At 43.6% G+C, this 26,107-nt stretch overlaps 1 protein-coding gene across 3 annotated transcripts in view; it reads left to right on the top strand.

Annotated features, from left to right (window-relative positions):
* Window positions 1–26,107, top strand: part of CACNB4 (calcium voltage-gated channel auxiliary subunit beta 4) — a 120,832-nt gene that overhangs the window by 61,087 nt on the left and 33,638 nt on the right. For 2 of the 3 annotated variants that reach the window (XM_073545628.1, XM_073545627.1), the window contains exon 3: window positions 24,370–24,489. In XM_073545628.1, coding sequence (XP_073401729.1) covers window positions 24,370–24,489 — 120 coding nt within the window. Of the gene's footprint in view, window positions 1–2,273; window positions 2,369–24,369; window positions 24,490–26,107 lie in introns of those variants that run through there. The other variant, XM_073545629.1, reaches the window with a different exon arrangement.

The following is a 26,107-nucleotide window of genomic DNA, read 5'->3' as shown; positions in this document are numbered from 1 at the left end:
TTTCTTTATGCCTTTTAATATATGCATTAAAGAATTTTATAATGTCATGGATCTGATTTTTTCGGCCATGGCGATACCAATTTTTTTTTTATAATTATTTATTTTATTTGATTTTTTTTTTTTTTTACATTTTGTTATGTTTGGATTGGGAAAGGGGTTTGATTCAAATTTTTATGGTTTTTCTGTTCTATTATGTTAAATATTTTAAAACTTTTTAAAGTAATTTTTACTTATTTTTTAGCAACTCTTTGGGGGCTTGACCCTTGATCGTTTGCTCTCTTGTACTATATACTGGAATATTTCGATATTGTAGAGTATGTTAAAAATCACATTCTCCCATCAGCTTCATGGGAGGACAAAGATGGTGGCTCTGGAGGCCTTCAGTGAGGCAATCCATCAGCCCCCCATAATCGTGTCATGGGCCCGGTGATGGGCGCCAGAGCAGATACTCACCCACAATGCACCACTAAAACATCATTATCAGAGATTGTAAGTGTCTAAAGAGCAGCAACTGGAGCAATCTCAGGTCGCTGCTGTTAGAGGCAGATGCACTTGTATTGTGCAGAGGAGATTCAGCTCCTAAGCTCGCTCCATACACGTGCACCCGGCATGGGATGTACTGGTATGTTGGAAAGGGTTTAAAGGGGTTCTCGGCTCCCGTCCAAGAGGTTGGACCGCCACTGATGTGATATTTATAACCTATCCTAAAAATAAGGCAGGTTTCACACATCCATGAAACACGGACTGTGTAAGGATTGGAAAACCGTCTCAACCCTTAAGTCTCCTGAATTACTGCTTTATATATATGCCTATGAAGCAGTTAGCTTAAGAGACCGGGTCGTCAGGCCAAGACAAGCGTAAAGTCTTCTGATCTGTCTTAAGTCATCACTGTCAAGTGCCCAGACAACCCCTTTACTCCATTAAAGGGGTTTTCACATACCTCCTGTCTCTTGGCTATAGTTTGTTTTAAAAATTGCAAACTGTCCTTACTCACCCTCCCCGGGTCCGGCGATGAGTCTCCACCTCTGCTTCTGGTGCCTGTTAATGTCTGATGTTGAAATATCAGCAGCCAGTAATGGATTGCAGCAATGCGACATCAGCACTGCAGACAATAACAGACACCGGCAGCAATGACTGAGACTCCGCGCTGGACCCTGGGATGGTGAGTAAAGCACTGTTTGCTTGTTTTTTGTTTTTTTTTAAACAAATTGCAGACAGGAGTTTTCTGAAGCTGAAAAAACCCATTAAGGATGATTTGGGGATATTAGTTTGGTCTTAATTCTACTTATAGGTTTTATTCTGCTATTTCTGTTTCTGGGATATAGTTGGGTGACATCACTACGCTCCTGGGTTGTTGTCACCCAACTTTTCCTAAATCCTGAAAGGAAAATCTTACTTCTTACTATTTCCAAAAATAACGGCAAGATCTGTGCTTCAGGATTAAAGGGACATTGTATTGTAATGTCTGTGGGTTTTGCAGCACCCAACTCTCCCCAGGAACTCCTGCAAAATAGCCGAGTGCACATTATTGTACATTGGGTAACGACTTTCTTTCTTGCCTATCCATCACCTATCACAACACACCCTAACCCCATTTCCCGATTAATCTTTCCCTAAAAATTATTCTTACAGGTTCCTTACAGTTACAAAAAAAAAAAAAATGATTTGGAAGAAATGGAAAAACGAACTTAAAAAATGGAATCTTTTATTGAGTAAATAATTTGTAACCAATTGTTTATTGTTCTTTTCATTGTGAATCAATTTCGAAAACAATATTCATTCACAGTGTAAATAAACAACTGTTGCAATTTTTTTTATTTTTAACATATTTGGCATGCAAACGGCGGCGTACGATTCAAGTAGGGATTTCCAAACGGGGAGGGAGGAAAGCAAAGAAAAAAAAAAAAGGAAAAGGAGCCGGGGAAGGATTCTTGCATTGCACATTATAGACCTTCTGCTCGTCATCTTACTATCAAAGCAAATGAACATTCAGCTGAGAGCTGGCAGCCAATCGCAGGGCACATTCCTGGGTCTCTCACCAGTCCTTGGTGGGGAAGGGTTTTTGCTTTCATGCTCTGAATTTGGAACACAGATAAAAATGCCAGGTCTGAACTGCCTCTAGGGATAACCTCCCCTCTATAATATGAATGAACAGCATCTTGGCTTGGGAATACAAACACCAAAAAAAATTCACAGTTCAGGCTCGGTGTCTTGCTGAGGCCTTCAGTTCCCAGCAGTGGTCGAGCTAGCTTTTCTTTTCTTTTTTTTTTTTTTTTTTTCCTTCTCTTTCTGTATTGAAAGGTGCATTGGATTCTAGACCTCCATGTACGACAATTTGTACCTACATGGATTTGAAGACTCGGAGGCGGTAAGCATTTCTTTTTTTTTTTCCCTTGTTCTTCATCCTTCCATCTAGGAAGATGCATGCTTGACTGTTGCAAAGGTTTTGACAGCACCAGCGATGGCAGGGTCATTCACGATGCTTAAAGGGACCCCCCCATTGGGAAGGATTTAGGATTTTGGAAGAGTAAATTGGTCGTCTATGTTGCAAAAAGAAGAATGACCTGAAACGATATCCCTTTAATGGAGTGATGACGTTCGGGGGTTTCTAGCTGGAAAATTGTATTGTAAAGGCCAATGTTAGATCTCATGGGGATGGAAAGGTTGGGCGATCGGTGACGGTCCGGTGTGATGACAGCAATGCATCAATGTATCGGGCAGGGCTATATCGTTGTGTAAGAAGTCATCGATTTTCATAAATGGGTCCGGTGCCTACGTCATTGCAGATGTGTAAACTTACTGGTGTGATAACCACAGGGAGGTAGCGGATAAGATTACGTGTCGGCTGCAATGATGCGCTCTTATCCCTTCGCTCCAGCATCGGCCGTTAATAAAGCTACGGTGTCAATTGTGGCTTTTCTGATGGCAGATTTTGCACGGTGGCCCATGTGCACGTTGAGCCTCTCCTGCAATATTAACCATTGATGGACCACGGCGGACCGTGCACCATCCCCTTCGTTCGCTGGGGAAGGGGTGGAGGTTTTTGATGGGAATATGCATTATTTGCAATGTTTTTGCATTGAAATGTCGATGGAAGGAGGAGGAGGCAGGGCAACGCTTCTCCTGCCTGAGAACAAAAAAAAAAAAGATGTGCAGGATCTATCCTTTTCAGGGGGAGGCCTAGGAGGAGGAGGAGGTGGAGGATGAAGAGGAGGAGGAGAGCTCTTTAGGAGAAGAGACACGCTCGCTCGCTCTCTGGAGATGTAGCCCCTGTGCAGTAACAGCAGCTCTTAGAGGGAAAATCAGAACCACCGACCTCATATTTCTATCCGACACATTGGGGCTGGGTCTAGGAAATTGTCGTAGAATTTAAAGGAGGTCTGTGGTTTTATCTAAGGTTAAAGTATCGCATCCTGACCGTTACCCTATCCTCAACAGCAAAGGGGGGGAACATGGACGTTCCTCGGCCCCAAACCCTAATATGTAATTTTTAGGACTGGTCTCATCATACGGAGCAGAGAGACTTTTTGACCCTCTCAGGCTCCGGTGCTTCGCTGTGACCACACCCCCAATAGTTACGCACCCATTTTAGCCTTGTATACTGTGATAAGGTTAGGTCGCTGGTTTCAGGCCCTATAGCTGCAGACAATCACGAATAGAGTCTGCATTATAGAATGGATATATCTGCAGAGTCCTATGGAGTCAGATCATGCACCTATATGGGTGTTAACAAATAACACCGCCTTGGGCCCAGGAAAGGGGATGAGTGAGGGTCCGCACCCTCCATCTGTACATCAGCTCTGTTATCATTGTACACACTGGATATATAATAGGTTATTTGTATGTCGTCCCATAAGAAACAGACCCTACGGGTGAATGATGTGCTCCAAAGTCACCTCCAAATCGGGGTTACTTTCAGCTGGAGCTTTGGCCTTGTTGGTTGGGGGTCCTCAGCTTTTCATGAGTGACTTACAATATGTATTATTGGGATTGAGCAGTACGCTTTCTCAGTTGTCACAGTACTTACCTATTTCTTGTGGTGTGTAGATCCATATAAAGCCTGAAAATTCAGGCTTTGTAGCAAGAGACCCCAATATGTCACTCCCCGAAATCTTATACTACCCCGTATATAACACCCATAGTGTGTAGTTAGGGCTCTATTTTTTGATATGTAATGACAGTTCTGTATCAATAGTTTATACCCAACGACGATATAAACGAAAGAATGGAGATGGTCGTCCTCAACCATTCACAACATCCAAGGCCACCTCGGTTTACCACTCATCCAGCAGGTCTAATAATCATAGCAGTTATGAGCAGGTCCACAGCAATGGTGAAACCAGTTGGTCAGGTTGCTGGGTCACTTTTCTTCTTAAGAGACCCGACTCCAACCACGGATATTTCTCACTCACATGACACTCTGTCCAGTAGACCCGCTCATGGCTATCCACCGTTATTTTTTACACTTATCTGGTCTCTTGGCAAGAAATTTTTTAAAGAAAAATCTCAAGTTCAGTGAAAAGTCAGCTCTCACTTTTATCTGTCCTCCTTATTGCGTACGGTTATTGCTTTGGTTTCACGTTATTCGTCACTACTGTCTGGTTTCCATATTTAAGGCTGTATTCGTATTTTCATTGGTGACCAAGGTCCAAGCGTCATCATATTTGATGGTGCTATTCTTCCTAGCGAAACGAGAGAAACGATGACCGAACCCAACAGCTAAACAGTTAAACGACGGCTCCAACGCTGACATAACTCGCGTTATAAATGGAAGACTTAGCAGTCTGTGACTCTTATCTGCATGACACTTATTATACCAAGCCGGAACGTTTCTTGCAGACTCTCCCCCCATATGCAAAATCTCATCATATCGGGTGTTGGCTGCATCCAGTCAAGTAAACCCCGTGCAAGGTTAGAAAAGCTCAAAAATTAGGCATCAGGCATCAATTAGGCTATGCTGGGGCTGTTTATGGGGTATATTTGGCTTCCGCCATTGTTTATTGAGGTCACTCTGTTGCCACTTTTACATGGGTACTGTAATTTATTAGGGGCGCTCTGTAGGCACGGTTAATGGGGGGTCTCCCCGATACTCTTGATAAGGCCGGGGTCACACTTGCGAGTGCAATGCGAGAAACTTGCACTAGTCTCTTACATCAATACCCGGCACTGCCGCTGACACTCGGACCGGAGTGTGCGGCTGCAGGTATTTCTATGCATGTATTTCTATGCAGCCGCACACTCCGGTCCCGAGTGCCGGCGTCAGTGCCGGGTATTGATGCGAGAGACTAAACTCATTGCACACATAAGTCTGACCCCGGCCTAATAGAGGCACTTTGGCTGCCATTTTATGAGTCTGACCTGCGCTTGTGGATGAAGGGCTACAAGGATGAAAAGTATTAAAAAAAAAAAAAAAACCTGCATCATTCGAGAAATTTTTTACTTTTTTGCATTTTTTTCTTTTTCATCTCATACTGTACTACAATATAAAATATCTGGAGTTTTTCTTTAAATTCTCCCTGTACTTTTTGTAAACTTGTGCTCATTTGATAGATAATATGATAAATAGACAATCTACTAATCACTTTATTTAAAAATGATATAATCTTTTCCTTAAAATAAAAAAAAAATCCCTCCGAAGTGCAGACACTTTTACGTCCTGCCTGTTGTCAAGTGTAATCCACCTCCAGCAGCAAAGACTATTCCAAGCTATTGGACAGTGGCTGGAGCAATGCAAGCTGGGACGTGAAGGGAGTTCTAGCACCTATAGTGCTGGTAGAGTGCCGACGAAAAGGAACTGTCAGCTCGAAAAGAATATGAAGTTTTCGGTTAACAAACACCCTATATAATAAAGTAGATAAAGTGTTTATTAACGGTTCAAACTTTATAACACAGAATGCATCTTGAATGGATTTTTGGGGATCAGGACGCTGTTTTTATTTGCAAATATAAAAAGTGTTTTGTTTTTTTTTATAGCCATATTTATTTGATATCACTCATTGCTTTAGGAAAAAAAAACAGCAACCCCCTTTTCCTAATCCAGGGTCACCCCTTTAAGTTAGAATTTTGGAAAGCCGCCAGAAATTCTTTTTTTTTTCTACCTAGAAGGGAAGTAGTGTGAATGCGCCCGTATGGCAGGAGCAGTACTTAGTATTATTTTCAAGCTATTTGGAAGCTTTTCTAGGAAAATTATTTGCTACAAATTGAAGAGGATCAATTAGCTTTCATATGTAACAGATTCCCATGGAGTAAGTGCGGGTTGCACTGTAATCTTTACCTGCGCGATTGTGCTGCATTTGAATCAAATTATTCCGTAGGCTGTGAAAGCCGACCTCACCCTGTGCAAAGCAACAACATAGAGAGAGCTGCTGAATGTTTAATGCCTTACTGGCGGCTTTAGAGCCGCGGTAAATATCACATAGAAAATCATATGGCTCTCCCCCTTCGGTGTCAGCCGCGGAGCTGAGAAACAGGTTGCAGCGCTGGTAAAAGAGGTTAACACGGGGCTTGTAAAGCGCAGACGTTAAAGTGCCGATGGTCTCTTACGTCGCTTTTACCACTTTGGATTGTGTCTGGCTGTTTTTTTTAATTTTTTTATTTTACAGCGCCGTTCGGTTGTTTGTAACGTCTGGCAGAAATGTAGGAAAGTGTCCATAGGATGGTTAAGTACTATGTAAAAAAAAAAAAATAAACAAAGGGGTCACCCTCCAGTGGACAACCCCTTCTAAAAAGCTACAACCCCGAAACCTAAAATAATGATAATAAAAAACATACGTATACCGGTATGTTTCCCGGACCGGCGCCGTTCCAGTGATTGTGTTTCCCAGCTGCAGATTGACTGCAGCGCTCCAAACAAATAAAATTGTCACATCGGCGTTGGGAGAGATCGCTGGAATGGTGCCTGTCCGGGAGGTATGTCCGTGTTTTTTTGTATTGTATAGTGGACAATCTCTTTGATTTAACAAGAGGTGAAAAGGAAACCTGGTCATAACATCAATAAAAAGTCTACGACCCATCGGCCTCTTATCAAGACCTGCAGATGTCCACGATCCACACAATAAGATGGTTGCACTCCACAACACAAGAGTCTGGCAGTGTCTTAGACCCGTCTTCCCTAGAGATCAAGTGCTCGCTCAGCCAAGCATATGTATGGAGGGGGGGGGGGGGGGGGATTGACGAGAGCGATCTGATGTGTATGGTCACCCTTATTCTAAAGCCAATACATAATAAATAGCTCTTGGCCAAATGATTGGCTCATCAATCGGTCCCCAGCTATCTTGCCCGACCCTCCCATACACTTGAGCACTCGCTCTTCCGAATACTCTTGTGCTCTCTATGAGAAAGTCACTTCCAGACATATCTGGCGGAGGCTTATGTCTCCAAGAATAAAAACGATCGGCAGTACGAAATAAATATTAAAACACCGTTTTCCCACTGCTAGCATTCATCAAACCCTTAACCCTGTTTGTCGAAAAGTTACTGTTCTGCTATCTTGACCCGTGAAGTGTTGGTCAACTTGATGCAAAAACTGTAAGTGCTCTCCACAGGATGCAAGTTTTCAAGAATGCCTTCTTGCTACAAAATAAAGCCTAGACCAGACATGTTCTGTAGCAATCCTGGGCAAAGTTCCAGGCTGGCCAGCAGACCGAGACAGCAGAAAGGCTTGTAACACTGGCCCTGTGAACTTTACTGTCAACAAACTTTGCATAAATTAATTGTACGGGTGAAAATTAGAAACTTTGCAATATATCTTATCAGATAATGGTGATTCTTTGTCCACTTATGAGCCACTTCTCTACCTCCCATTTACCTCCTGAACTCCTCATTCATTCTGTAAAAACAGCCCAACTCCATCTTGCTCAAGGCAAGAAGGACTATATTACACCTCAAATTATACTGTAGGGGAGAGGGCAAGAGCAGGTAGGAGCAGAGTGAGAAGACAGGCAGTGGGTGATACATAGAGATGGTGCTGAGCTTTCTAACCAGTCTTTTTGACAGCAGAGCTGGATTCACAGCTACACAATCTCTGACAGCGGCATTTACAGTGCCCCAGCAGGGGGCACGTCATTCTATGGCCCATTGTTGCGCTTGTGGTCATGGGGTGCCGATGTGTTGCTATGACAGCCAGGGGTCTGCTGAAGATCTCCTGCACCTGTCATAACGGTACTCCTGTGAAAACCAACCTGTAGATGGCGTTCATAGGAGACCATGATACTTTCTATATACAGCAGTGCCTATGCTATGTATAGCACAAGCGACCGCACGATCACAGCTTCAAGTTGTGGGACTAACAAGAGCAGTAAAAAGTAAAATAAAACTTTAAAAAAAATAAGAAAAAAAATACAAAAGTTCCAATCAATTCCATTAAAAATTAAGAAATAAAAAAATTCACATATTTGATATCGCTGCGTTTATAAAAGCCCGATCTATCAAAATACAAAACAAACTAGTCTGATAAATGGCGTAACGAGAAGTAAATGGAAACGCCAGAATGACTTTTTTTCTGGCCGCTACAAACATTTATGAAAAGTGATCAAAACATTAATATGTACCCCAAACTGAAATCAATGAAAACGTTAGCTCATGGCACAAAGAAGCCCTCACACAGCTTCATATCCCAAAAATTGAAAACGTTACGGTTCTCCGAAAATGGCCACACAAACAATTTTTTTTTCTTTTTTTTTTTTTTTTTAATTTTTCACCACTGAAATAAAGCCCAAACTATGCATACTTGGTATCTCTGTAATATTGACCTGAACAGTTATATTGGCAAGTCATTTGTACTGTAAAATTAATGCTGTAAATAAAGAACACAAAAGACAATTGCGGAATTGCGCTTTTTTTTTTTTTTTTGGCTATTTCGCTGCACTTGAATTTTTTTTCCTACTTTACAGTAAATCTTATGATAAAAAATTAATGATGTAACTCAAAAGTACAATTTGTCCCGCAAAAAAAAAAAAAAAAAAAAAAGGCCTCACGGGTATGGCTCTGAAGGAGGGGAAGAGAAAAAAAACAAAAGTGCAAAAATGGAAAATCGACCGGCCGAGTAGGGGTTGAGTGTGGTTTCAGGTCCCTCACAAATATATGAAGATGTTGACTCGGCCTCCAAATTCCCTAGATCTCACTCCGAATGATCATTTAAAAACAATTTGGATCAGTGGGGGCCGCACATCACAGGTTATAGGACCTAAAGGATCTGCTGATATCATCTTGGGGCACGTTCTCATAGGACATCTCCAGAGGTCTTGTAGAGCCCATATGTTTTAGCAGCAGGAGAGGGAGGTCCACCTAATATTAGGCCAGCGGTTTTAATGCTAAGGCTCCTTGGTGTAGATACCATGATACATTGGTTAATTAGGGTGGTCTGTAGACAAAGACAAGGTGGCCTTAGGACCCTTAGATTAGACCACTGCAATGTTATGGAAGATACTTATTGACTTTCGTGAAGGTGTCTTAGACTATTTCAATGGCCATGCCTCAGAGAAAATAAACACGACACAACTCTTTACAACATTATGGACGAGGAAGCCAACAAGTCCATTCTGCTTGGGCCACAGTATATAGATAGACTGCCAGGGATCATACTGAGGGTGAAAGAGTGTACCTACCATCCGGTATCATGGGTGCTGCGTGTTGGGTCCATTGGGATGCATGCGGTGGCTCCATCTATAAGTTGTTGGTAATTTATTTTCTTTTTTTTTTGTTTTTTTTTTATAAAAAACAAAATCAAATTAAATTTTTCCAGAAAGGATAATCTCAATGTGTTCAATAAGTGTGAAAATGGGGTAATCATTATATCCCCAGAGCGAAGTGGTTAAACTCCTGTGAGACATAAACTGAAGGCAGTGAGCATCCCGGCCTTGACTGAAAGTAGAGAGAGAGAATGATGAATTGTGAGATGAACACAATGCATTATGTAAGCAGACATTTGCAGAATAATAGAAGGAAAGTCTTTAAATGAGCCATCTCTTAGTGACTTACGGAACGCCGCCACCGCTGCTGCTGATGTTGTTTGGACAGAGTGGGCAGTAATCTCTGGAGGATTGTATTTTGATGAATTGAGGGGGTGGAGGTAGGCTGGGTATTGATAGACTTGCTGGGACATGGTAGAAATGATGCCTGGATCGACATAAATTGGTTTCTTCTTTGTTAGCAATGTTCCTTTGAAGTTCCTATACTTGGTTGTTGGAGACACTTTGGGAATAGCTGTCTCTGTAATTGTCCCTTTATTGACCAATGGTGCGTTGTTGTTACACCTAGTGATGGTGAAGAGCCCTAACCCAAAGACCCATCTAGTAGATGAGTGAACACCAATACAGTTGGCCAACACATGAGATAGGCATAGGCTTACGGTTTGGCAGTTTCTCACCATTCACATGAGAGCTCACTTGAACATTCATGTCTTACTAATGGGGAGAAAGGAGAAAGCCACCAGAAATGTCATCATTTATGTTAACCTTCATTAGTCTGGAGAGAGTCAGGAGGCCTCCATACAGTTAACATAGCTGGCTAATCTTTATAGACAGTTTCTTACGACTTTTACCCAATCTGAATCGGGGCCTTATGTGGCAAATGTAGAGGTCCTGGTTAAGAGGCAAACCATTTTCCATGAGGTCTATGAAATAAGTGGGCCACTCCTTTTGTTTCTCGGTGGTGATAATCTGTGTAGGACTTTCCACTCTAGAGGGACTTCATTATTAGGGTATTTGGTATAAAGCTTATAGAGACATCAGTTCCCTTTGTCCTAAATTGCAAAATCTGGAATTATAATTGGGGACCCATTTTGAATCCCTGGGTTCTCTACTTCCTATGTTTATTACTGTCCTTTGTTGCAGATTTTGCATTGTGGTCTACGAGATTTGAGCTACAATGTTGACACTGCAATTGTTTTTTAAGACTTAAAGTTAAAAGGGACTTGTCAGTTGCTAGAACTCAAGATACATGCCTTCTAGAAGTCAGTGCGTTCCCCTGATTCTGCTGCGGTTTTCAGTTTTGTGCTACGTCGTGCTGATGCAGAGATATTCACATTTAATGCTTTTGGAGCACACAATGTGAAATCTCCATTTGCAGCCCAACTGCTTGTTTCCTCAGAGTCTTCTCTGGGAGTATACACTTTCACCTCTTCCTCCCAGACACTGCTAATCACAGCTTGGCGCCTGATTTAGCAGTCCGAAATGCTCAGACGCTGCTGAGCTATGAATGTCAGGAAGGGGCATAAAGCTCAGGTCCCCAGAGAAGACTCTTGAAAATATGCCAAGTTGGACTGCAAAGCTGAGATTCCACATTCTGTGGTCTGAAATCAACAAATCTGAATATCTCTGCAATGGAGTGATGCAGCGCAAAACGGAAAAGAGAGGCTAAATCAGGGAAGTTCAGGGATTCTTTGCAAATGAATTTAACTCAAATTTTTGAGCGAGTGACAGGACCTCTTTAAAGGGAAGCTGAAATAAAACAAAATAGCAGGCAAAACCATGAGGCTTTAAAGTTGCATGCAAAGAGTTTCCAAAAGTTCTTTAGTGCAGATAACACACTGCACCATCCTACATCCTCCACTGCCCAGCATCTTTTTCCTGGCCGTCATTGGGTTGCACAGCTCTGCTGTGGGCCATGTGCAGACAGATTTACAGTCTATGAGAGAGCCAGGAGCGTCAATTACCCCTGCTATCAATCATTCGCCTGAAGTTATGGATTTTATATGGATATCATTCTGAACATTAGCAATAAGCTCCATTAGATTCCTGCTTTCTGCTAGGGTGTGTTGTTTCCTGTTACTATCAGCTTTTTTGGTTAGCCTCATTTACCTGTCTGCGTCCTGCCCTGACCTTCACCAGACTACTGCTTTACCACTGAACTCCGTCTGTCTTAATCGTTGCCATTTTGCTTGTATGAATGATGGGTTAGGTTTCCTCTTTAGGATCAGACTTTCTTGGCATGAAAAAGTATTGAAATTATTAATCCGGTATGTTTAAAATAATAAGAAATTAGTATTTTATAGTTTTGCATTTGTGATATTATAGGAAAATCTGCTTAGTTAAGCAGTCATATATTCCTATTTTCCAAAGGAACCTACTTACCTGTTGTTACAGGGGGCAAATAGTCATTGTCCTCCAGAAATACGGTAGGTATTACATGACCGATCGATCTGTAACTTAGGCTAGTTTCACATTTGCGTTTCAGGGCGCAGCGACGGCCTGCACACGGCCGCCACTAAGCCCCGCCCCTGCCGCGCCCCCTCCGATAGCTCCGCCTCCGGGCGCATGACGCTGCATGCGTCATGCGTCCCCTATCTTTATCACTGAGGACGCAGGCTGTGCGCAGTATGCGTTTGGCGGCGCATGCGTCCTTTTGACGGTGCGCCGACCAGCGCCAAACGCAATCTGTTGCAATTTGGTTGCACTCGGCGCACCGTCAAAAGGACGCATGCGCCGCCAAACGCATACTGCGCACGGCCTGCGTCCTCAGTGATAAAGATAGGGGACGCATGACGCATGCAGCGTCATGCGCCTGGAGGCGGAGCTATCGGAGGGGGCGCGGCAGGGGCGGGGCTGAGTGGCGGCCGTGCACAGGCCGTCGCTGCGCCCTGACACGCAAATGTGAAACTAGCCTAAGAATCTGCCCACAGACGGCTGAAGAAAAGGTGGGAAAATGTGGTCCCAGAATTGAGAATTCCATATGAATCCCACTTTAATGTTCTAGCTCTCAACACGAGTCCGGGAAAATTGGTTAGTTTCGCCATTCCCAGCAGAGATATATTGGCATTATTCTTGGTTGTCACCCAACTATCAAATGGATGAAAAGCATTTAATAGAAAACGATAACCCAATGACTTTTCAATTACAGGCGATTCTATGAGGCAATGCTGTGTGCTCACGTTTTTCTGCCATGCACACACATTGCTTTACAGATGAATTCTTCTATTGCAGTGGACAGCAACCTGCAGCTGTCATGGCATGCTTGGAGTTAAAAACTATGTGCATCTTTGCACAGATATATATACAAAGCTAAAAAAGACTTGTCATCGGGTCAAAAGTGTCCACTTTGTGCCCCTAGTTTATTCCCACTGATCTCCTGAATATTCTTTTTTTTTTTTTTATTTTCTAAATCCGCCATACGGTTCCAGAGATGTGGGCCTTTTAATTTAGCGCTGATTTTTCTGATCTTTAAGAAGGGGGCGTGGCTCTCAGAATAATAATGAAGCGCAGCCTGAAGACACGCCCCAGAGGATCCAGTGAGCCACGCCCTCTTAGTAAAGCCTATAGAAATTATCACTAGATAAAAAGGCTCGTATCTCTGAAACCGGTGAATTAAAGGAAAAAAACACACAAAAAAAAACAGAATACTCAGGGGAACTGCGGTAATAAAATAAGAGAATTAAATGGTTCTTTTTTAACTTCATGACAGGTTCTTTTTAAGCAACTTTCTAATTGGCTGCAGCTGGGACATTCAGTCTGATCCAGAAGAGGAAGCAATGAGATTTGTGGTGGGGGGAGAACACAGGCGGCGGTGGTGGAGAGAAGCGGCCAGTCAGAATGTTTTTTGTTTTTTTTTTACTTTCGGATCTCCACGGCCTCATTTGTAAAATAAAAAATAAGTGAACAAACGCCTTTAATATTGGACAAAGCTCATCTATAAATGAAATTCCTATCGAAAAACATGACAAAGAGCTGGCACTACATCTACCACCGAGGGGTTAACGGTTTTCATTTTCACTTATACGCAGTGAAGCTGTTTGCGTTTGTCAGAAAGTCATTTTCACAAACACACTCAGCGTGAAATTATAAGGTGTGTAGTATGGCGGCTCATGGCGAGAGCATGGAAGCGGCACACATCCTTCCTTCTCTTACATCTCCAATGTCTACAAGTTAACGCCATGAATGATATAACATGAGGAGTGAATTATCTTTCGACCCAAATGTGTGGGCTCCATCTTCCATGCCGATCCCTGGCACCAGGTACCGATATTCTACAGGGTGGGCCATTTATATGGATACACCTAAATAAAATGGGAATGGTTGGTGACATCAACTTCGTGTTTGTGGCACATTAGTATATGGGAGGGGGAAATGTTGTGAACTCATTTTCTGGTTTACCTCTGGCTTCTGGTGAGGGTGGTGGAGCTGGCTGTGTTGACAGAGGAGTCGTGAGTTCTCCATCCGGGCTCCCTCTGGTGGTGACAGTAGGTAATGAAGCTGATCTAAATGGCAGAGACCTCCCACCTGAGGAGGAGGACTGCGAGTGGACATCAGGAGTCTCTGACTGGATTTAAGACAGCCGACTCCCTAATTTTGTGCTGGTGATTTTTTTCCTGCCCTGAGGTTCTGGTTTCCAGTTCTGTTCCTGCCTTCTCAAGCTAAGTTTGCTCTGCTATTTTTTTTACATGAGATTTGGTCTGGTTTACTCAGTTTTTGTGGTCAGCCAGCCCCTGCTGGGGCTGTGCTGAATTTCCATTCTTATGTCTCTGTTTATGCCAGTTTGCTTTTTGTCCCTGATCAGATTGGTCTCTTTTTGCTCTGTCTTCAGAATATACCAGAGTGCTGATATAGGGAATTGAAGTCTAGCGACTTCAGGGTTTTTGTTATCAGAAAGTGTTGGACATTTTTGGCAGGGTTTTGTGCGTGATTGCAGACAGCATCTTTCCTTTCCTGTCCTTTCTAGTTAGTGTGGGCCCCATCGTTTGCTCAGCTTATTGTTCTATCTGTGTTTGTGTTTCATCTTGTCTCACCAACAATACATGTTTGGGGGCTGTCTATTGCTTTGGGGCAGTTTAGATTTCCCCTTGTCTTGCTTTAGGCTTATTTAGTTCTCCGGCTGTGACGAGGTGTCTAGGATCATCGTAGGTACGCTCCACGGCTACTGCTAGTTGTGTGGATAGGATCAGGGGTCTGCAATCCACTTAGTTACCAACCTCTCTGGTTTTCTGTGGCTTAGCTTGTTTTTGTTTTTCCTCCTCGGTGACTCAATCATAACAGGGAAACTTTTCAAGATGGGTGGTGACCATGGCGGCCATTTTGAAGTAGGACATTTTGGATGCAACTTTATGCAATGGCTACTGCCATCAGTTCAGTGCAGCAGTCGAGATTAGTTTGTCATCAGCTGCTGCGCTCTGCATAGCCACTAAGTCAAATGACAAAGTTCTTTGTAAACTAAAGTCAGTTTTGTCGTCGCCTAGCTGCTGATGACTAACTCGGCTCTACTGCTGCACTCTGCATAGGCAGCAACTGATATGATAGAGACTGAGCAGCTACTAGGATAAGGGGTAGGATCAGCGACAGCAGTAAGGATAAGGTAAAAGAATAATTCCATTAAAAAAATATAAAAATGTAACAAAAAGACAATTAAAACAATATAACAATGTATAACTTTTTATATTCAAAATTGTATGTCAGATTGCAGCAAAAAATGCTAGACAGCCAATAAACATGCAGGGATTGTCTTTCATGCACTGTAAAGCTATAGCCATGTTGGCTACTGGCATTAGTGTGATTGGCCATCCGAATCGCGTCATCAGATCTTATATAAGACCCTGTGATGCTCGGCACAGTCTCACCTGGAAGCAGCTCAGGGAGAGTTGATCTAGGAGGGAGAGCTTAGATTAGTGCAGGTGTGTGTGTGTGTATATATAATATATATATATATATATATGTGTTTAATTGCTATTACAGTACTTGTGTATTCCTACAGCACTTGTATATTCCTGCTGCACCATTAAAATAACAGTCCTTTTCAGGGCCACATACTATCCTCTTGCTATTAAAGCCACTGTTACCTGCATGCAATGTAAGGATAGCTGGTGGAAGAGAGAGAGTTTTGGATTAGAGGTACGTAGGCAGCGTTTATCGCCTTACAGTCCATTTGTAGCGCCGCTGTCCTGCACATTGCTCCTCACCCCTCGGCAGGGACACCGAATCACTCACCGCAGTGGCCCCCACCCAGCACTTGCACTTTGGCTGCTGCTGCCCAGGGTCTGTGTACTGGCCTCCCTCTATGTGTCTTCCAGGGTTTATTGCAGTCCTTTCTAATTTTTGGCAGCCCTTGCAGTTAGGCTTCTTTCACACTTCAGTTTTTTACAATCAGTCACAATCCGCCAGGTTTTGAAAAAAACGGATCCGGAATTTTCTTTTGATCCGTTTTTTTCCCCATTGACTTCCATTATTGGCGGATTGTGACGGATTGCCGTCCGTTGCATCCGTTTTTTTTGCGGATCCGCCAAAAGTTGCTGTCCGTCACCATCCTCAAAGATTTCAAAACGGAGCTTGCAACGTTTTATTCTGTGGCGGATCCTCCAGACACTCATTTAACCCTAAATTCTTTCTGGGTGCCGGACAAAAAAAATTCTCTCTCTCTCTCTCTCTCTCTCTCTCTCTCCTGCGATTCCTTTAAAATTCTTCATTTGTCGGATCCGTCAAAAAAACGGACGGGTGGCATCCGTTGTCATCAGTACTACAACGGATCCGCCATCTGTCCTTTTGGCGGATTATGACTGATGCAAAAAACTGAAGTGTGAAAGAGGCTTTAGCGTATAGGCTTTATGAGTTTAGGAGTCCCACTCCCTGACAATTTTAACAGAATGTGTATGAGGTCTTCCTTTATGTCTAATACAGGGTGTATCGGCGTGCCTCTTCCTTCTCATTTTTGGCAGTTCTTGCATTTTCCGCATAGGCTTTGTTAGTTTCAGAGTCCCTCCTTCATAAATTAAACAGGATGTGCCTGACCATGTCACACACACCACAGCCCAGATAAGGTAGTAAAATGTTAAGTTACATTTACCGATGACTACCGGTGGGTACAGTTTTATTACCCCCTCTATTATGTCATCTACTGTAGTCATAGGTGATGGGGAAATACGGTGAGAGGTGGCCCGGCTATTAAGGGGTGGAGGAGGCGGCTTTTATTTTTCCTCTTTTTAATTCTGCTTTATATACAAGTCCTTATACAGGAAGAATTTTTTCCTAACATTTTTTCCCTGAAAAATCCACTCTATGTTCGGTTTTGTATGTTTTATTGTAAATCCGTAAAACTGGTGCAAAACTCTGACAACATTGTTCCCAGCTGTGACCTTGGAGTAAGAGATGCGTCCGGCCGCCTTCCCCATTCCATCTGTGTGCTGTTAGCATTCATTTCAGCTATTTTTCTGTCTCCCCAACCCTCCTGTTAGGGTCTTCCAGAAAAATGCTCGGGTTTCTCATTGACTTCCATTACACTCGGTACTCGAGTCGAGTCCGTCTGAGTGTCCAACCTGTTCAATTCGAGCACTCGAGCATTTTAGTGGTTGATCATCACTAACCATCCATCTTCAGACGTATAGACTCGTGCTCTTCTTTCCAATACTTTGTAGCTTTAGTTTGAGGGGTTGTACGCAAACCAGTCCCCCCCAGAAGGTCTTTGTAACGTGAGGAAAGTAAAGTAGCTGCCCATCCACAGGTTGTACAGTACCTGTCCAGAATAAGACACTGCCAAGTAAACCATTTGGTGCCACCATGCCATGGCCACCGGCCACCTATGGATGAAGCAATAGTTCCATAGATATTCTATACATTTTGGGTCAATCCTACATCTTCATTGAGCAGCCCTTTGTCGATCAAGCTGTATAATTTGCTAATTGCATCCACTTTGGTCACCTCCCCCTGAAGCATCGTCACACTGGGGCTCTGGGTCAATGATACCGAGGACCCCACCATGTATACAAAACATGTCTATCAATAGGATCTATTAGGTTGTTTGTGAATTATCCAGTAATAATTACACCCTAGTAGTGGATTGTGATCAGTTTCTAAAGGGGCTGCTGTTTTCCTGGGTCTTTGGGACCAATATTGCATTTGAGTGTGATCGTAGAATAGGATCCTCTGATATCCTGTTGGGGCCGACTAAATACTGGATATGTCCAGTAGACACATGTGAACCACCACAATACAAGTTACATACATTTTCAAACAGATTTTTTGGACCTAGTGGGGTTGGTGTACTTTCTATGAAAATCTATCACTCAATGACTGTATAATTCTTTTTTTGGTATTTTTTTCTGCCTAATATTAAAATAAGACTGAAAGAGTTATGATATATTCATGAGCTAATTCTTTACCCACTCAGACTGACTGAAAACTGCAGCTTGTACTGAGCAGAGTGGGATCTCAGCAGCAGCAGAGGAGGAGGGATATTGAGGAGCTATCAATTAGGCAAGGTGGGCCCAAGACTCAGTAGGAGTAGAGAAGGGACACTGAAGAGTTGTCAATCAGACTAGATGGGTCAAGAATCAGCAACAGGAAAGAGGGACATTGAGAGTTCTTCAAGCAGGCCACATGGGGCGAGATTCAGCAACAGCAGGAAGGAGGGATAGAGCTGTTTATCAGGCTAAAAGAATGGAGATTTAGCAGCACACAAAAAAATACAGAGAATCTGTCAATCAGGATAGATTTGCGGAGATTCAGCAACAGCAGAGGAGGAGGGGAAGTGATGATCTGGCAGTCAGGCAAGATGAGCAAAGATTCTGCAGCAGAGGAGGAGGGACACTGGAGAACTGTCAGTCAGACTAGATGAGCAGGGATTCTACAGAAGAGGAGGAGGGATACTGGGGAGCTGTCAGTCAGACTAGATGAACAGAGATTCTGCAGCAGAGGAGGAGGGACACTGGGGAGCTGTCAGTCAGATTAGATGAGCAGGGATTCTACAGAAGAGGAGGGATACTGTGGAACTGTCAGTCAAACTAGATGAGCAGGGATTCTACAGAAGAGGAGGATGGACATTGGGGAACTGTCAGACTAGATGAGCAGGGATTCTGCAGCAGAGGAGGGAAAATGGGGAGCTCTCAGTCAGACTAGATGAGCAGAGTTTCTGCAACAGAGGAAGAGGGACACTGAGGAACTGTCAGTCAGACTAGATGAGCAGAGATTCTGCAGCGGAGGAGGAGGGACAGTAATGACCTGTCATTTAGGCTAGATGAGCAGAGATGCAGCAGCAGAGGAGATGGACACTGAGGAACTGTCAGTCAGGTGTTGGGTGGAGAGTTGTAGTAGACAACAATATTTGGGGAGAGTATCAGTCATTTATTCCTATTGTCGTCCCTCAAGTAAAAGTTGAGGCCTCTGGATAGTGAAGGAGACCTCAGACATGACTTTGTACTTCCACGTTCTACTGGTGCTTGCATTGTATTATATGACCTTTGTGGATACATGTTCCTCTGAACATTATAAGCTCTGCTCCGTCCTTCTTGAGACTGCAATCAATTATGCCACCACCAAAACATCACATCCATGATGGTAGATACACAAGTGACCACTTAAAAGATTAAAATATAAATTTTTTATTTAGAAAAAATTAAATGAACACAAATAAATACAAATATAACAAGGTGCCTCAAAACATAGAGACCATCTCACAATAAAACAGTATAGGGCCAGCCTTAGAATATAAAATAATAGCCCAAACGGTATACACAGTTTGTTTTATATGATCCACACTGATTCACAATTATATCATTTCATATAATATAACAGAATATATAATGTCACTGTCTCATACAATGGGTCATAAACAACTTAATCCATCCCACTATTGTATATCCGTATGGGGCCAGAAGTAATGAAAGGTGCAAGTGTATATGTGCAAAAAATATCTCTAATAAAGTGTCAGTGCATCATGAGAAATACTTTGCTAGACTAACTGTTATAGATGAAACATGTTACCTGTGGTATGAGCTAATGCAGGGCTATGGCCACGGCTGTCAGACGTCCCTCAACCCCGACGCACGTTTCGAATAAAACTTCTTCAAACTGCCAGGGAGGTCTTATTTTGAAAATAAAATCGTCTTATTCATGACTCCAATAAGTGGACAGTCCTGTGAAATATCGGACTGTTAGCGAGAATATTCAAGCTTTAACTTAACACCAGTTCTGTCTTTAATCTCACACGTCACACCATCACATTTCAATATACGCCAGCGAGGAATCTGATGCGTATGTATAAATGTACTGAGTTCCTTCCCAGGCAGGCAACCGCTTTAAAGGCCATGTTGATAAAAAAAAAAAAAAAATAAGATTTTGAGCAACAGGCAAAATAATACTGTTATATAGTAGCTAAATAATGCAAATAATGGTACAGATGTAGCATTTCTGGCAAAGACATTCATATGCAGAAAGTTGTAAGATGACACCTAACTATATGAGTTTAATGGTTTTTGTTGTAAGTGCTAATTTTCTGCATCGTGATGACTTTCTTGTGTGCCACTTTAAGAAATGCAACATCTGGACCTTAAAGACCCCGCATAATACAGCCATATTTTTCCTACATAATACTACAATTTAATACCAAAGCATAGCACCCCTGCCCCAGGGGAGAAACCTGGCACCTACTATGGTTATTCAGACCAGTAATGACCTGAACATAACAAATGCAATGTACAGTTCCCTTTAATTCTGTGAAATGTGAGCCAGTTCTGGGAGTCCCGGGGAGACTTGAGATGACACACATACAGCAGCCTCACCGCAATATTCTGCCTGTAACTATAGTGATTGAATAATGCAGCACAGGCAACAGCTCCAGTTTCTAAAATTACAGCCGCACCGAGCGGCTTTATGGGAGATGTTGGTAAAAATTTCTATTCTGCCGGTTTTGCAATACTGACATGACAAGCTGTAATGTACAAAGTCATGATAGGGTTTACGGGAAAAAAATGGGTAGATCTTCTGTGGCGCCCCCAGGTGTATGGTCGCCACAATGGCATTGCCTTCCTCCAGGGAGGGTGATGTCATGCTTGAAAGCAAGGAAGGGTCTCTCTAGCAGTCAATCATTTGCATGCAACACGTTCCCACTCCAGGCCAGCAGAGGGAGCTCTGAACCAGGATTGGGGGAGTAGCGCGCTCTGAGGGCCAGGAGGGGAAATAGTTAGTGTGAGGAGGGCAACGAGTGTAGACGTGGAGTGAGAAGCTGGAGGTTGAGCTGAGGAAAGAGAGCTCCCTCCCAGTGAGAGCACATAATCTGGAGCCTGGTCTCCACGGTTGTATGGATACTGAAGGTCCTGCAACAGAAACCAGAGGAATAGGAAGCTGTAAATGCTCTATTCCCACCTAAGACTCGGAGGCACAACAGCGACCGGTGAGCCAAGAGAGATAGAGGGCTACAGCTGTCTGCCATACGAGGTAGTTCTAAGAGAAGATAAGAAGGAGGAACTTCAGTGTAACATAGTACTGGATGTACCTCAAGCCAGCGCTAGGAAGGAGACTACACAACCCATCTGATAGAGAGATCCCTGAGTTGCTTCCGGGCTAGCCTGCTCCTGTGCCATCTGTAACCAGGACCCTGGACTGCGTTTGCCAAGTAAAGGTAAAGAAACTGCACCCTGTTGTGTCCTTGCCTTCTTCCTGCAACATCCTCAGCACTGCTACATCTCTGTGCCAAACACTGCACTTCTTCCTAACCCTTTATCTACACTGCCCTGGGACTACAGCCCTGCCTGTGGAGGGCTACAACATCATAGCTGCACTACATCATCAGTCCCAGAGGATCTGCATGCAGCGTCGGCTTAACACCTCCCCTGCCGAACACCACAGGTGGCGTCACAAATCATTCATCTATAAACTTTATTCCCAACTCAACCCCTTTTACATGGGCGCCCAGGGCCACGGACCGGGTCACCGCTGCTGTGACATTCCCATCTGAGAGACCGGCCCGGTACTGAGTACCCCACAGCTCTGGGAGGGTGACCCACTTCCAGAATTTGCAAATCTTTCGGGCACCACCAAAACCTTATCGGAAGCAACACAATGCTTGTGATGGAGCCTCGTGGTCCAAATGTCCAGAAGAGTCACATACAGTGGGCGATAGGTGGATTAGAGTTTTCGCCAATCATCTCTCGATCAACCACCTCCTGGGTGGACCTCCATAAAAATTGCCAAGAATGGGTGAAATTGTGGCATGCGCTACTGTGGCGCCCCTGAGGCTCAGTCGCCACAGAGGTACTGCACCTCCTCCTGAGGTGTGGTGCCCCACCGTTCAGGTAAGTTGGAGGCTCCTGACCACGCTCCAACACTCGCACCCCACACAACCGAGTAGTTCAGCAAAGCCACATTGCGGCTCCTTGCTTAGAGAGTAGCAGAGCACCTTTGGTGGCTCCCTGATTGGAACACGAAACGTACTGGGAGGCGGGTGGAGTTGAGAATACAAAAAAGAGCGGGAAGGTTTAGAATAACAGGTTAGTCTAGGAGAGGAAGCCACTCAGAGAGGAGTGAGGAAAGAAGATCCCTGAGAGAGGGATGGAGGAAGGAGGTGCTGCAGCAGACCTGAGTGACCTGGGTCTGCTGGCACGGGAAAGGAAAGAAGGAGAAAGACATTGAACTGAAACCTGATCTTCCATAAGAGAGAGAGGTTAGAATGGAACGAAGGAGTAAAAGGGAACAGAGAGGACGTGGGTTAGAGGAAGAACCCTGCCTAGAAGTTCTCAGCGCAAGGCCGGGGCCCGGTCCCCGAGGTTGTATGGACACTAATCGTTCTGCAGCAGACACCGGTGGAGTAGTGGGCTGTAAATGCACTACTCCCATCTTGGGGGCACAACAGCAACACGAATAGTGAGCCGGGACTCAGGAGTAGGGAGTCCCCGAAGCAGGCTACAGCTGTCTGCCATACAAGTAGAGTTCTTGGGAACATCTGTCAGGAGGCACTCCAGTGTAACTCAGTACTAGGAGTACTTCACACTTAAAGGCGCTATAGAGGAGACGTTCAGAAAGGCACATGTTGGCGGAGCATTGGAAGGGAGCATTCTATCTTGCCTGGAGGTTGACGGAGTCCCTGACCCGGAGGACACGGCACGGAGGCAGGCATCTGCGTGTACTACAGACTGTGAGTAAAGCTTTGGAACTGCAAGCTCTGGTGTCCTCCATTCATTCTTGCGCCAACGCATCCAGCCCCGCTACATCTGGGTACCAGCTTCTACACCGCTTGTGCCTCTCCTCTTTCCCCACATCTACACTGCCCTGGGACTACACCTCCACCTGTGGGGAGCTTCACCATCTTTGCTGCAACACACCACCAGCCCCAGAGGATCTGCATTCAGCGTCGGCCTAACATCTCCCTTGCCAAACAGCACAGGTGGCGTCACAAACTATTCATTCAAATCATTAAATTCCCCGCATTACTTGGGCGCCCAGGGCCACGGGCCGGGTCCCCGCTGCTGTGACACATCCCGCTGACACTGGCCCGGTACTGAGTACCCCACAGCCCTGGGAGGGCGACCCACTACCTCATGCCTTACTACAGAGGATTCCTCTTGTAGAACATACTTGCCAGCTTTAGGCATCTCCTCTTGGGAGTCCGGGTGAGCTCCCCTTTTTTGGTTTTCTCTCAGACATTTTTGCAAATATACCCAAGAATATCACTGATATTTAGGACTGGAGCACAACATCGGAGCCCCAGAAAATGCTGTGTTTCGCCATACAGTATCCTGAACATGAAACCTTATTCTACAGAAGCAGACTCCCATTACGTGTCTCTCATCAGTCTCGAGAGCAGCTGTAACGAACGTCTTCCCTTTTGGAAAAAAAACAAATTCCATTGAAATCAGTAGCTGAAGCTACGATGTTAATGGTACACTATGGTAGACTTACTTTTGTAAACGCACTTTGACTTTGGTAGTAAATCATACTTGACAACTTTTGGAATTGAACTTTTGGGAGATTCTATAGTGTACTGAATCATTTCCCAGGAACCCCCTTTTTACAATACAGCCCATTTCCTACCACTAGAATGCCAAAATCTCTGCGAAATTCATAAAAAACCCCTGAAAACACTGCTTGTTTGGTAGCTTTTCGGAGGCTTTTGCAGTGACTTGGGAAAGTTTCCATCTATTCCCATTTTCTCGGGAGCCTCCTGGACATTCTAAGAGAGTTGGAAAGTATGCAGTAAATGCAGCAAATTTTGCACATTTTTGTGTCAATTATTGCATTTAGTTTTGGACCTTTGTGTTCGTGTTGCAGATATTTTTGTGGATTATTTACAAGGGGTGTAGTTTAGCAGAAAGGAGCATAACTTATATACAATAACTTGACCACGACTGCGGCAATATTTTGGAGCTAAATAGTGGTGCAAACTTAACCAACAGTAGACAGTATAAAAACAGACAGAAGTATCCAAAGATGCCCCAAATATATCATTTGTTCTGAGCCATTGTGTGACACATTTGGTGCATTTTCATACCGTTTAGTCTAAGTTTATAGGATAAATAAATCTGTCTCAATGTGTGCTCCTTTTTTTTTCTTAATTTTTCTGACCGTTATATAGTTGTCCAAAACCAACGATAACCCGTATAAACCTATAACTAGCCGATGTGCTTTATGAAGTCTTTCTTTTCATTGCGTCTTGACCTAATTCCTGTTCTCTGTCTTTTAGGGATCAGCAGATTCTTACACTAGCAGACCATCCGATTCTGATGTCTCTCTGGAAGAAGACAGAGAAGCAATACGCCAAGAGAGAGAACAGCAAGCTGCAGTGCAACTTGAGAGAGCCAAGGTAAGACACGCACCGAGAGGTGAAACCGCTAGAAATCTGATCGAAAGCATCATATCAGATCCATACGAGGACATGTAAAGCAAAGTGCAGCAATCACGTCAAAGCCATAAAATGAATCGTATATATCAATACCACTCCTACCATTACCTGTACCCCTGTAGAGCCTCCAGTGACCCCCAGGATGGATGATACAAGAAATTGTCTTCTGAAACCCTCTTACTAAATATGGTTGTTGCTGTGCTCTCTCCCTCTGCCCAGCCTCCATAGACACCACGATGGGACACAGTGCCTTTTCTTATGTTATCACTTCTTTTACTAATAGCAGTCTCTTAAGCTTTATTCAGACGTCATGTTTTTCATGGATAGCACTCATGCCTTGTACTGTCTACGGAACTGTTCACATGTCTGATTTTTTTTCTGGACAGAGTGGTCCATGCAAAATCGCGGTGGAATGTCCAATATTAATCCAAGTGTCGGATCAGAATCAACGATCCAAGTCCATGGATCCGTGCACAAATCAGACAGCATTCAGATAGTATTTGAGTGCTGTCCATTTTTCACAGACTGCTAGATAGGAAAAGGTAGAAAAACTTTTTTTTCTCTGAGAAAGTTAAAAAACTCAGATTAACCCCATTGATGAAACTAGGAATGTTTTCCTCATACATGAAAAAAAACACGGATATCTGAATGAGCCTTTACTGTCATCTCTCCCTCATAACAGCCTCCAGTGACAACAGACTGGAGAATAGCAGAACTTTTCTTCATATAATCAGCCCTCTTTCTAATCACAGCCTATTAACTGTCATCTTCCTTACAGTACAACCTCCAGTGATCACAGGGTGGAGAAACAGGAACTTTTCTTCATGTTATCACCCATCTTACCATTCATAACCTGCTAATGTCATCTCTCCCCTTCACTCTTCCCAGTGACTCTGACAGAGGGTTTAGGTGGACACAGGAGCTTTTCTTCATGTTATCATCCATTTTACCAATCATAACCTGCTACTGTCCTCTCTCCCCTTCACACTTTCCAGTTACTCTAACGGAGGGGTGTGGGTGGACACTGGAGCTTTTCCTCATGTTATCACCTTTGTTACCGATCAGATTGTATGTGTCTGATGTGCTCCTCTCTTTCTACTAACATTCTGAGACAATTGCAGTGAAATGTATGATTTATCCCGGTGTCTTATCAGGATATTTCTTGACTTCATAGCTCAAATGTTTATGGCATCTGGATCATTGATATTTTGGTCGAATTAGTTCTGGTGGATGTGTATAGATATGTGTATGCAGGCAGAAGTATCACATGTAGATCTGCCCATCCTAAACTTTGTAGACCTGTCGATCCTGAACTTTTATGTTTTAAAAGTATTTCAGACTTTTTATGCTTTGTTTTTTTAATTTTTTTTTTTTTTGGGGGGAGGGAAAACTTGCATAAAGGCTCCTATGATTGTAAAATGCCAAGTGCTAGATTTGAGTTTTCTGAAAGTCTAAAAGTTGCCCTGGCATCAAACTCAGCTCGGCTACCTCTGTGATTCTCTAATAACCTGGCAGCGTCTACTGTAAATGCTAAAGTCAATATCTGTCGTAGGACAAGAGCGTAAGATTTACATGGATA

This window comes from Dendrobates tinctorius, unplaced genomic scaffold (genome assembly GCF_039654945.1).
Source record: "Dendrobates tinctorius isolate UK_male_01 unplaced genomic scaffold, ASM3965494v1 ptg000143l, whole genome shotgun sequence".
Taxonomy (NCBI): Eukaryota; Metazoa; Chordata; class Amphibia; order Anura; family Dendrobatidae; genus Dendrobates; species Dendrobates tinctorius.
Note: the sequence above shows the minus strand (reverse complement) of the source record. Positions and strands in the feature narration are given on the sequence as shown.